The following is a 13612-nucleotide window of genomic DNA, read 5'->3' on the forward strand; positions in this document are numbered from 1 at the left end:
GAAAATGGTTCTGGCTTCCTTGACCACCAGTACACAAAGGTAAAACCCACATATTAAGCACCAGAAAAACCAGCAGGCCACACTTGTACTCTCAGTGTTTATTATCCAGCAGAATTATTTTACTAATTTTCATCTCAAAAGGAGAAACAGAGGACCCTGTAAGGCAGAATCTTTGATGTGACTGTTTCTTTCTTCCACATTTGATAAGGAGGGTCATAAGGGATATTAAGATGATTTGTCTTCTAAGCCATTTTATAATTTATTAGTCTTTCTTACACACTAAATGTGAATGTTTAATATGGTTCATGTTTATTACTGCCAATAGTCTTTCCTTCCTATAATGCGTGCTTTGGTTTAAACGCCTATCAGTAAGTGACATGCAAAGTATGTGCTCAATTAGATATACCAATTAGAGCTTTAATTGTTATTTATTACTGTACTAAGGTTCAAGAGTTTGTGCTAGTAACCTCCCAATCCTTGGCCAAAGAGAGGTGCTTGTAATTCCAGTTAGCTGTCTTAAAACAACTCAGCCAAGAGTGAAAGAATTAGTGCAAATCCATCACCCAACAGGAAATAACCTAAATACATCGCAGAGATGATGAGTTAGCAGCATCTGAGTTATTTATTTTTGCCCAGATGCATGTCATCGTAATGGACAAATGGTTGATAAACCTGACACCACAGATAGATAAAAGCACTTGGGATAAACAGCATAAAGGTAAGGCTGCAGTTTCTCAGAAATGGCAGGCTTAGACCCTATGAGAATGAATAGGTACACTGAATAAATACTAGGCAAGAGAAGGGTACCCCCTGACTAGCAAGTATTGATAATAACGCAAGAATAAAATATGCCAACCCCTAAAATATTACAAAACATCAAATTAGATGATGGAACAGATTTAGCTAATTTTTCCCTCTAAAAAATGCGATTAATAAGGAATATCTTAGAAAGAAGAGTTTTAAGTTTATTGATACCTATAAAGAGGTCAGGGAACAAAAAATTAACTAAATAAAACCTCTTTTATATAGCATTGACTTGGATACAAAGTTTCTTTATGAAGACTGAATCATCAATATAAAAGTCGAAAGGGTTGTATGTCAAGGAGAGTATGCCCACACAGAAATCTGTAATCATGAAGTTTGTCAGAGAACGCTGGCAGAACTGTGACTACATTTTAATGGATTTTCTTGGTTAAATTCTGAGACTCTTCCAACATGCATCAGTTGTCATATGAAGGTTTTCTGTGGATGTGTGCATGTATTTAAGTATCTCCTTTCTTTAAATATTTTACACACACTTAATATCTATTAGTATACTTGAAAATAACAGAAGTATATATACAAAACTAGGTAACAGAATTTTTTAAGAATAATTATTAAATATTATTTAAGAATCAATTTTCATGCAACTAAGATATTAATTAATGAGGTTCCAGGTATAGACGATTTGAGGTTTCAGCCTCTGTGGCAAATAAATAACCTTTTTAAAGGTTCACAAAGTAAAAAGAAGGATATCGTGTTGCCATTCCTTCTCAAAGATATTTTAAAAATAAGTGAGGAGAATATACATGCTGCAATGTGGATGAAGTGTTTTGACTGCAATGACAGCTGATTCTCCAAGTGAAACGAGAGAGAGCTATACTATGATGAGTCCCAAATTCCTTGGCAGTTCCAAAAATCTGTTATTCAGTAACTCCCTTAAAATAGAAGCAATGGCCTATGGTTTTTCCCGCCCATAAAGAGTCCTTATGAGAGTTAAGTGCCTTGCTTCGTAACAAGAAGGGAGGTGAAGAAGCCAATGCACTCATTTTTCCAGTCTCACTCTATAACCTACTGTAACGTAAAGAACCATAGAACAGAAAAAAGTAATGCACCTATGTATAAAATAACACATTTCTTCAAATCCTCAGGCACACAAGAAATTATCACCACTTGAATTGCTGTTGGGTTAACAATGTTAAATAAAATATAATTATTATACTTGAAGATAATAAGTTGGGACACTGGTAGGTTTAGAAAAGGAAAATTCAAGGATAGAGAAGTTATTGAATGGGGTGTAGGATGGGAATAGATTAATCTGGTCCCTACTCTGAGCTTATGTCCATCATCCCAACCTTTGTGGACAAGATCTAGGCTCTGAAATAAGTTTTGGCTCTTACTTAGCTTAATTTAATTAAATTGTTCCCATGTTCTAGAAGCTAGATTTTTTTCCCCTTAAGATAAAAAATCTCTGAGTTGTACTCCTACTTCATAAATCTAGATTATGTATTTATTCCTTGCCTGGATGACTGTGACTAGAGTGGTATCTAATTCATATGGCCTATGCAAGGCTGAATGCTATTTTCTTAACTTCTATCCTGAAACTCTCCTATCCTGAAAAATCCTAATGTGTTCTTTTATTTGAGCTAAATAGAATAAAAATCTTCAGCAGCAGTGAGAAAAAAATGAATCTCTTTTATACTTTACTGTTGGCTTATGAGACACTACCCTCCTGTTCTTGTTCTGATTTCCTTGATGGTAACTTTACCTCTACCCCTTAAATGCAGGTGTTTTCTAGAGCTTTTTGCACGCTCAAACCACATAACTTCTATAGGTAATATCATCTGTTCACCTGTAACTACCAACTATATGTTTATGTTTGCTTCATCTGTATGTTCTTCTTTCAACACTCTTGTGAGTGCCAGATCTGTATAAACAACTGTTTGCTGAACTATTTATTTATATTCCACCATGTTTCCCAAATAACTTAAAGGAACTTAAATCGGTAGTTTAACAACCAAAAATATACTGTATTTTATTTAATAAGTAACCTACTGTAGTTGTGCTATGAGGTTCTAGCCAGTTGGTATCCATAAGTGGGCTAAAAAAATTGGCTAAAATCTTTGAAGGAATCAGGCTAGTTCCCGAAGTCTAGGACACTATTTTACTTTCCTTGGGCAATTTCAACACACAAAAAAAGGGCCTATCTTTGAATCAACTACACAAAATACAGCTTTCCTACTGTAGGGAAATAACTGAGGCATGTATTCTTACCATCTTCTTGAGAGCAGCACATATTACTTTTAGAACCTCTTTGCACTGACAGAGGTACACTGATGTACATCTGATAGTATGAGTTAAGACTCTGAAAAACTGGACCTACCTACGCCCATTAACCTTACATTTAATATTTGTTTAAAACCCAGTAAACATTTACATACTTTCTTACTTTCAGATCTCTTGGCTGGAGTGCTAATAAAAAAAGAAAAACCTAAGGACAATTACAAAGCATAATCTAAGGCACCAAAGCACCTTGATGAGAACTGGCAAGTTCTTAGAGTGAATAAATGAACAAAGGGACAGTTATAAGCAATACCAGAAGAGGATCTCAGGTACAATTTAGCACATCACTTTAACTAGATTGTACCCAGTGCTACAAAGAAACAGTATTGTTAGCAAAATTCTAATTTACTTATTCATCAAATACTTCAGAGTAGTAATAAGAGGTGTTTTTTTTTCTTTGCTTTAATGAATTCAAAGTGTTGAAACTGTTTCATATTTAAGTTACCCACTACAATTATCTTCAAAGAGTGCTAAAAAAATTATCTCTAATGGTGATTATTTTATAGAGTATTAAAACATATCATTTTAGGAAAGAGTTTCATTTCTCACTTTTTAGGATGAGCCATTCAGTGTACTTAAAAGACAAGTAGAATCAGTTGGCAATAGAGTCTTGGTTTCATACCTTCAAGTGAGCAGGAAATAGAAAATAGAGAATAAATAACAATTATTGATACTTTTACTATCACCACAGTCAAGAATTACAAGTGTGTTTATTTACTTGACTCTCAACTGATGAAGTGATGACAGTGGGGGGGGGGGGGGGGGTAGAAAAGCCTTGAATTATAATATAAACATATTTTACGGTATTGAAATTTCTGTGCCTATATCCATTATTATATGTAGAAAACAGGGAGTTTCAAATTTAATAGAAAAATATCTAGTGCTTTTATTTAATTTTTCCAAAGAGAAATCTCCTACATTAAAGAAAAAAAGTCTGATTTTCTACATTATTAACACATTTTTTTGATGACTATAAATGGAAAAATTTGCCAAATTATTAGGAGTTTGGTGAAAATAACTCTTACTTTATTTGTAAATACTGAAAGAATATCTTTAAATTAAAAAAATAGGGACAAGTATTCTACACATTCAATAGTTATTCTGTAATAATTCAGCTGCAAATATATTGTCTACCTATTTTTCTTACAGCTATTTCAAACTATGTAATAGTCAAATATGGTGGACTTCCTTTAGGGTTTATAATCTGACATACACAGAATGAGTACTTATAAATTACCACTATGAAACTCATTTTTAAGTCATCTTAACATTGTCTTCCTTGTCAATAAAGTGTTCATGTTTAAATTGTCTTTGTGTTGATTAAATAATTATAAGCCACTAGTATAATTCAACAATATAAAAATGGAGTTTCTACAGGCAATTTTGGAACTAACCCCTTATTTTCCCTAACACACCGTAAATTGTTCAGAGATTTTGATAACAAGGAAATTACAGTATGCTTTCACCGAATTTAAATACCCCAAACTCTAGTTCCTTTAAAATGTATTATCAAAAATGTAGCCCTGCTTTTATAACATAATGAAACAATGAAAATAACTTGCTATCTTATCTTGTACATTTCCTATAATATGTAATTACATTTATATTAACAAGTATGATAAGGCTTATGTGTTGTGCTAGATATTCAACCATGTATTTAAATGTATAACCCCCAAACAAAAGTAAGTTACCTACAAAGTACAATTCCTCAGGGCCAGCTCTTTTCAGATTCTCTTTGTACTAACTCCCACTGCTTTTTGCCTGTCAGTCTAATAAAAACAGGTAATTGTACATAATCATTTTTCACTTCCTATTTCTCTCTGGCTTACTTCTAGATGCTCATGTGATATCACTACCACTGAATAGTCGAATCAACATATTAAGAATGAATAAATGGTCAATTATCAGGGGTTACCTTTATTGTCTGCCTGCTATAGGCAGTTCTCAATTTTTTAAATACTATGTGCAAATTGTTCTATTACAATTTTATTGGAGCACAGAATCCATTCTTCCAAAGAAGGTATATTATACTACGTAGTTTGTTTCACAAGCCAGATTTCAAATCCTACATAGTCCATAAAGGACTTTTGTTTTTAAAAAAAAACAAAAACAAAACAAACAAAAAAACCACAAAAAACCTTTATCCAGTGCCATTTGTGCAAATAAGATTTTACTTTAATTTTTTAATAACTACCCTTTAAAAACTAAAAATAAAAGCATTTTGATGGAAATCTTTCAAAAGTATTATATATGTCCTCTTGTTTATTAAAAATATCTTGCTCAGTATCAACATTAACAAAAAACTTACTATAATCTGCTATCAATAAAAATATGCTAATACCTATTCTGTTTGAAATTAGAGATTTTACAGCAATTTGTACCCACACTCTTAATAGACTGGATTTTTTAAAAAGTTTTTCCATTATTTCCTTCATCGCTCTTACCACCTTTAGATGATTTCACTGTACCTACACTGATCAGACCTCAGTCTAGAAAATTTGCTGCTCTACTTTATGGTAGACTAGCATATAAGCTACAAAACTGGACAGAAGACTGTTTTCAGTGGGGGAAAAGAGGGAGGAGGAGAGGGTGTAAGCTTTGAATAGAAAGATAAAGGGTTTTCCCAGTAAACAAAATACAAAATCAACATTGTATAACTCTGTGAAACTTGTGTTCCTTCAGAGAGTCTCTATGTTCCAAATAACTGGGATTGCTGGATATTACTTTCAATCAAAACGAACACAATTTTAATACCTCACATATAAGAAAACTCTAATTAAGATGCCAAGAGTACCAAAATTTACGAAAAAAAAAAAGATGCCAAGAATTAGATGCTCTGTGTTAAGGCAGAGGAAAGTCCATACCCATTGTCAGCAGTTCTTTGTATTCTATTTACTTGTAGAAACACAACTGTCCAGTTAAGAGATATCATTCATATATTTTATAGTTTATAACACACTTTCCAACACATCATTTTTAAAACACAAAATTAACCAAAATTGGTATATTACCCAAATAACTTTCTATCTTCTTTCCTCCTTCCTTCCTTCTTTCCTTCCCCCCTTCCTCCCTTCCTTCCTATTATCTATATATGAAGAAAGAGAGAGAGAATGAGCACTATATATTTTAACTTTCTTAATCTGTTGTTTTTATTTTGTTTGTTTTTCTAAAACTGAAGATCAATAGAAGACAAGCCACAGATTGAGAGGAAATATTTGCAAAAGACATTATCTGATAAAGGATTATTATCCAAACTATATTTTAAAAAACTCTTAAAGGGAATTCCCTGGCAGTCCAGTGGTTGGGACTACGTGCTTCCACTGCAGGGGGCACAGGTTCGATCCCTGGTCAGGGAACTGGGATCCTGCAAGCCACGCAGCGTGGCCAAAAAAATAAAAATATAAAAATAAAAAACTCTTAAAGCTAAACAATAAGAAAACAACCCAATTACAAAAGGGGGCAAAAGACCAGAACAGACACCTCACCAATAAAGATACACAAATGGCAAGTAAGTATACTGAGAGGTGTTCAACACGATATGTCATTGGGGAATTGTAAATTAAAACAATGAGATATCACTATACACCTCTTAGACTAGCCAAAATCTAAAACACTGACAATACTAAATGCGGGTGAGGGTGCGGAGCAACAGTAACTCTCATTCATTGCCAGTGGGAATGCAAAATGGTACAGTCACTTTGGAAGACAGTTTGACAGTTTCTTACAAAACTAAACACACTCTTACCATATGATCCAACAAATCATGCTCTTTGGTATTTGCCCAAATGAACTGAAAACTTATGTCCACACAAAAACCTGAACAGATGTTCATAGCAGCTTTATTCATAATTGCCAAAATTTGGAAACAATCAAGAAATCCTTCAGTAGGTGAATGGATAAACTGTGGTACATCCAGACTATGGAATATTATTTAACACTAAGAAGAAATGAGCTATTAAGCCATGAAAAGACATGTAGGAAACTTAAGTGCATACTACTAAGTGAAAGAAAGCAATCTGAAAAGGTTACATTCTGTACAATTACAACTATATGACATTCCAGAAGAGGCAAAACTGTAAGAAAATAAAAAGATCAGTGGTTGCCAGGGGTTAGATGGAGGGAGGAATGAGTAGGTGGAGCACAGAAGATTTTTAGGTCAGTGAAACTGTTCTGGATGATATTACAACGGTGAGTAAGTGTCATTATAAATTTATCAAAACCCACAGAATGTACAACGACAAGAGTAAACCCTAATGCAAACTGAGGACTTCGGGGGATGATGATGTATCAATGTGAGTTCATCTACTATAACGAATGTACCACCATGATGGGGGATGTCAGGATGTCAATGGTTAGGGAGGTCTTGCATGTGTGGAGATGGAGTATGATAATTCTGTGTACATTCTGCTCATTTTTGCTGAAAAAATAAAGTTTACTAATTTAAAAAAATTAAGGAGCAATTATTGCCAAAGACCCACACATTTAAACATTCTTGATATTATAAAACATTTCAAAATTTTGAAGGCTTAAAAAACAAGATTACATTTCAATTACTTTTATTTTATGATGTATAAAAAAACATGTAATACATATTCCTTCTGATATGTCAATCTATATAAAAATGATACAGAGATTTAAATGTTGTTGAAATATTATAAAGTAGAAATCAACATTAGTAGGTAAAACCCTAACTCAGTTTAATGAATAGGCTGAGATATGGACTGTATCTGTCCAGTCTGGAGTTATGATAATACTTTTACGAATTTGGATGTAGTAACTAAAATGGGATAATAACACGTGAACATTTACCTTTGAGTCATAATTTTGAAGGCATCTGGGAGGTAGCAGTCTGTATTCTCCATCTGAAATGGGTCAGCGTCACAAATCTTGTCGTCTGTCCGACCATAGTTAGCGCTCTCAATCATGATGACATCACTGCCGGGACATCGTAGATCTATAGAATAACCTTCACAGGATAATTCTCTACGAACTAACCCAAATGGTAAAGCTGCTCTGCTGAAACCTTAAAAAAGAAAAAAAAAATTAACTCATTTATGAAGTATATTATTTTAATAAGGCATTTTCAAGTAATATGAGTCATGTCTATATCCAAGAGATGTCATACAAAGTATGTTTTTCAAGCCATCATTCATACATTTATTAAATAATTCTCTGGATCTTTACTATGAATCACTAATGTATTATTAAATTTTTAATATATATCTTTAGCTGGATTATTCATCTTTATAAGACAATTTTAAATTACCTTAATAAAATATTTTCTGTATAACCTAGTCACAATCAGAAACTAAGTGGCCCTTTTTGAGTAAACCCAAAGAAAAATGACACATTTGATCAATGGATTTACAAAGAGTGACAAGATTTACAAATACAGAATGCAACAATTAATAAAGGAACGGTTTTCATTTATAAATGAAATCAAAGCTCTGCTATACAGGACACTGGCCTTACTTACCCATTTAATGTAGACATATTAATTGCTGTTAATAGAATTATCTTAAAAATACATTTGTCTTAGCGTCTCCCAAAATAACTAAGACACTATGACAGTATCATACTTATGGCACAATAACTTATTTCAATTTGTAGACTCTTTACTGAAAACTGACATAAAGGAAAGGATTCAGCAGATGGGCATTCAAAGGAGCCAGCACTGCTCCAATCCAGTCCAAAAAGCTGAAACCCCCAAAAGGGGCAAAATTTCTGAGATTCAGTTTTGTCATTTACAAAATGCAGATGAAACATCTATGATGTTATTATTTTTCCTACCTGTGTGACTCTAAAATGAGGTAATGTACAGAAAAGCACTTAATAGAAAGTGCCATATGAACTTATGTATGGTGTATTAGGTGGAATGTAGATAACCACTGTTCATGAGTGCTATAAAAAAAGATTCCAAATAGAATAAGAAATTAGAATTTTAGGTTTTAATCACGGTTTTCAACCAGGGGTCCTCTAAAGTAGTAACAGAGCATAGAACAAAGGTAAAAGCAGAGAAAGCCAAGAACAGCCAAGAACAACTATGTGTGGAAGAAGCACATCTTTGTGTGCTGATGTGCTACCTATGGGTTACCTACCATATCAAAAACTTCTACATTGACCCAATTTTTTATTTCAGTTCTCTAACTTGTTGCCATCTATAGCATTTCTTTTATAAAAGACTAGCATTAATTTCAGTATTTTTTCTTATCTCTATCCTTTTAATTACTCTGCATCACATGAGTTATCCCTTATATCCCTTTTTACTGGAAAAAAAAAATGACATTCAGAAGTAAACTGTTCCAAGACATAAACTTCTAAGTTGAAGAGCTAGGTTCTGTCCAGGTCAATCCAATGCTAAAACCTGTTCTCTTTAACTATTGCACAATGTCTCTCACTAATACAATAAAATAAACAGTCTCCTGGATAAACATGCATCTTCTTTCTAAGATGCAAATAATCCTGCAAAATGATTAGTTAGTGGGTTGCACCTTGGTATGATTTAGAAAATCAGCAATTCTCAAACTTGGCTGAGTTCTCAGTTCTACTGAGAAAACTAAAAATGTAATTGGGATGGAGAGAGAAGAAAAGCACACAGTTTAGAGCACAGAAATCTTCAGGGGATTGAGGCAAACGCCAGCCTTGGTAGGTTTTCACTAAGAAGATTTATGGTCTTACAAGATTACTAAAAGAGAAGCGCACTATCAATGAAAAAGGAATACAGAAATGGAGCTGGGCAATATCATGACAAACAGTAAAGGGGCCAACCTTTCAACCTTTTCCCAAGTTCATAAATAAACTTTTACATATGTTATTGCTTTCTTCCATTTGCTGATACTGTACTGCTTATACAAATAATTCAGCTTAAATTAGTATTATATTTGTTTTAAATGAAAATATGTTTTAGGGCTTCAGAAGCGGACATACTTCTGTGGCAAAAAGCTGTGTGAAATTTCAAACAAGTGACATCATATAAAATTTTGGAGCACTGCATATTTTAAAGCCAGAGATGATTTGCAATTATAATTCCTTGTAAATCATATTAGAGAATATTACAAATATGAGAAAATGTTACTGTAAGACTGACTTGGAGCCAAAATTCACAAGTTGTAGTATTTGTCAAAAATATAGAATTGATTCTGAAGCACTGTGGTTTTTAACTTGAGCTCCATAATTTTTGTTGTTGATAGTTTGCAGGATTATAGTTATGGTTCTAAGTGAATTTTCCTCTGCTTTTGAAAGATATTTGAGAAGTTGCAGAAGTCTTGCTGTTTTGATAATTCAGAGAAAGGATTTTTAAAGCCTTAATATTAGTCATCCAAAAAGATAAAGTATGGAAAAAGAGAAGGAAAAAAAATAGAAAGATCAGCACACTCTACTAATGTAGTAGATTTCCAATATAGAATTTTCTGAAGAACAGATCATGGCACTTATACTTTCATTGCATAGAACTGAATGAGTTCTTAATGGTGAATGTTGCTTTATTTAACGCTATAATGTTATTGCCTTAAATCATGTGTTCTCTTTCCTAAATTCTTGCTCTCTCACCTCTGTTTCCATTGAACTTTATACTTATGTATAAAATTTAAAAATCGCTTGTTATTACCACATGGTGCTGTGGATATTCATTTTTAATATATATCTTCCCTGCTAGACTCTGATGATAGTTAGTTATAATTCCAATGCCTAGATTGGTACATGATACATAATTCCAATAACTGCTGTCAAACCAAATTGCTAAGTTGAACAACTAGTATCTGTTTAAAACAATATAAATTAAAATGCGTTTTCCTCTGTAATATCTATTTCCTTTGGCAGTGAAAACAAAGAGTGAGCATTAAGAAACAGATAAATTACTTAATAATCAATAACATTATGTTATATCCTCAAAAAAAGAAAGAAATGTTTAAATTCTGTCAATTTATTATTTTCTAGGTACCAATGGGGTTCATTAGTGTTTCTCACAAAGACAGATGTTTATGAACCTTCCTTTATTTAAATCTGTGTTTCCAACTGGATATGGATATATATATCTATATATCTATATATGTATCTCCATTTAAAACAAATATGAAGAAAAAATAAAAAGTAAATATTGTAGTAGCTAACATTTACATAGCAATTACAATGTTTAGATACTGTCCAAACTGCTTTTTATAGATCACCCTTTTTATGATCACCAGCATCATCAACAACTATCAACACAACAAAAAACAATGGAGTAGTTAACTGTAATAACACCAATTTACAGAGTATGAAACTAAGGCATTAAATAGTAAGTAATTCAGAGTCTCAAGGATTACTGTGAGTTAGATTCTAATGCATACAGGGTTCTCAGATTCCAGAGCCCACGCTTTTAGTAATGGCCATGAACAGAAAAGGATTCTGTGACTTCTCAAGCCACCATGTTGATAATACAAACAAGATTTACTTTATAATTCTTCATACCATTTGAAATTCCCCAAAAAATGTTAGTGAATTTGACAGGAAACAATTATTTTAAAGGTTCACACAACATATAGATAATAATGAAAATTGTATTTGTGGAAATGTAGCGATGTGTGCCATAAACTTATTAAGAGAGCAAAATCTATACTGTGCAAATATGGACATACAGAAAGAGTACTGAACAGTACAGGTGTCTGGGTCAGCCTTGTGAACTTGGCTAAGTCATTTTATTTTTCTGGGTTTTAATTTCTTTTTCTGAAGAATTAAAGTCATTTCAAAGTCCTATCAAATTTCACCAATCTATGATTCTAAACAGGCAAGCTCCTTTTAATCAGGTATACATGCTATTCTAACATTTTCAAGTGGTCAACAATTAAGACATTTGTTCCTCTATTTCTTTAAAATATAAACATGAGAATGTTAGCATGGATGGACTATGGCACAATAATGTAGACTGTATGGTACTGCCAAGAAAATTCTCAAAAGTACATGATGAATTAGTCAGGATTCATACAAATCACAAGTAGACATCTTTCTGGATTAACTATTTTAACCAAAGACTTACTGGAAGGGAGAAAATAAACACGGGCCAATTATTAAATGAAAAGAAAAACCTACATAAACTTTTTTATTTTTGGTTCCTAAGTTTTATTCAAGAACTCATACAAAATCTTCCAGATAATTGAGCTTTAATCCTCATCTTCCTCCTCTTCTTCATCTTGATTAATCTAGAAGTAACGCAATTCGTAACTCTCTTTGTTGTTAGTAACTACACGTAACCAGTCACGTAGATTATTCTTCAAATATTTTTTTGGTGATATATTTCAAATACCTTTTGGAAAAAGGCACCTCAGAAGTTGCAGTAATCTTGCTTTGCTTCTTTCGACTGTTACAATACCTCCACCAAGATTCCCAGCTTTTCCATTCACTTTCTCTCCTGAAAAAACTGCTCAAGATTGGCGGCATCCATGATTCCATCTTCTACAGGATGGGTACAGTCAAGAGTAAACTTCAGTACCTGCTTCTTTTTTTTTGCCCCCCTTCGCCACAAGCTTTATCACGGGCGCCATGGCAGCAGCGGATGGTAGAAAGCATAAATTTTTAAGAAAAATGTAAATTGTTATGCTTTCTTTGGCCACTTCTCTCTATTTTCCTGAAAACTTCAAGGGCTATGGCTTCAAACTCTTCCACCAGCAATGGAACTTCAAAGAAGTTTGGAAAGTCTTAAATAAAACTATTGCAATTAATATTAATTTTTAAAATTCAACATTTTCACTAAGTAAATCTTATGAAAAGGCAGAACAAAACTTATTCCTAAAAACACTTATTTACACCTTTATTTATATCACATTAATGACTTACTATACTGAGTCACAGGAAGAAATCATCACAGGTATCAGTACCATTTCTTAATTGCACTTTCTTCCTTTGTACACGAATTCATCCTTAATTGTTTAATTGCACATTTTTCAGGACTTTTTAAAAATCACTGCTAAGAGTATATGACTGACTCCCAAATATGACTTTGCATCAGAGTCATCTGGTAAGTATTTTTTAAAAGACATATCTGCAAGCCCGAATCCAGCCCTACTGAATCAGAATATCTGGGTTCAGATGAAGGTAGGATATCTGTATTTGGGGAAGAAAATTTATTTATTTGCAACACACTGATACAATAACTAAGACATGCCAAGAATTTCTCCAAGGCCCTTTAAAATAGGTTTTCTCTATTACATATTTGTTAAGTCATCATCATATTTCCTCTTAATTCTCTAATATAGTTTTACTTTAATCTTTGAACATATTCATAATGGCCACTCTGAAATGTTTATCTGCTAAATCTAACATCCAGGCCCACAACAGAGGCAGTTTCTATTGAATGTTTTTTCTCCTAAGTATGGGTCAACTTTCCTGTTTCTCTGCATTAGCTTGCAAATTTTTTGTTGTTGTTGAAAACTAGACATTTAAAATAATATACTGTTAGCTATTCTAGATTCCTTTCCCCTGAGAATTGTTGCTGTTGTGATATTTTCTTTTTAGCATTCTGACTGAATTTAATCTG

General features: G+C 32.8%; 1 protein-coding gene and 1 pseudogene across 9 annotated transcripts in view; both read right to left on the minus strand.

Annotated features, from left to right (window-relative positions):
* ADGRL2 (adhesion G protein-coupled receptor L2) overlaps positions 1-13612 on the minus strand; it is a 180063-nt gene that overhangs the window by 73350 nt on the left and 93101 nt on the right. For all 9 annotated transcript variants that reach the window (XM_061183963.1, XM_061183959.1, XM_061183962.1 and 6 more), the window contains one exon: positions 7912-8125. In XM_061183963.1, the coding sequence (XP_061039946.1) occupies positions 7912-8125 (214 nt within the window). The remainder of the gene's footprint in view (positions 1-7911; positions 8126-13612) is intronic.
* On the minus strand, positions 12240-12620 carry LOC133088453 (large ribosomal subunit protein eL22-like; annotated as a pseudogene).

The sequence above is a fragment of the Eubalaena glacialis genome, chromosome 3 (genome assembly GCF_028564815.1).
Source record: "Eubalaena glacialis isolate mEubGla1 chromosome 3, mEubGla1.1.hap2.+ XY, whole genome shotgun sequence".
Taxonomy (NCBI): Eukaryota; Metazoa; Chordata; class Mammalia; order Artiodactyla; family Balaenidae; genus Eubalaena; species Eubalaena glacialis.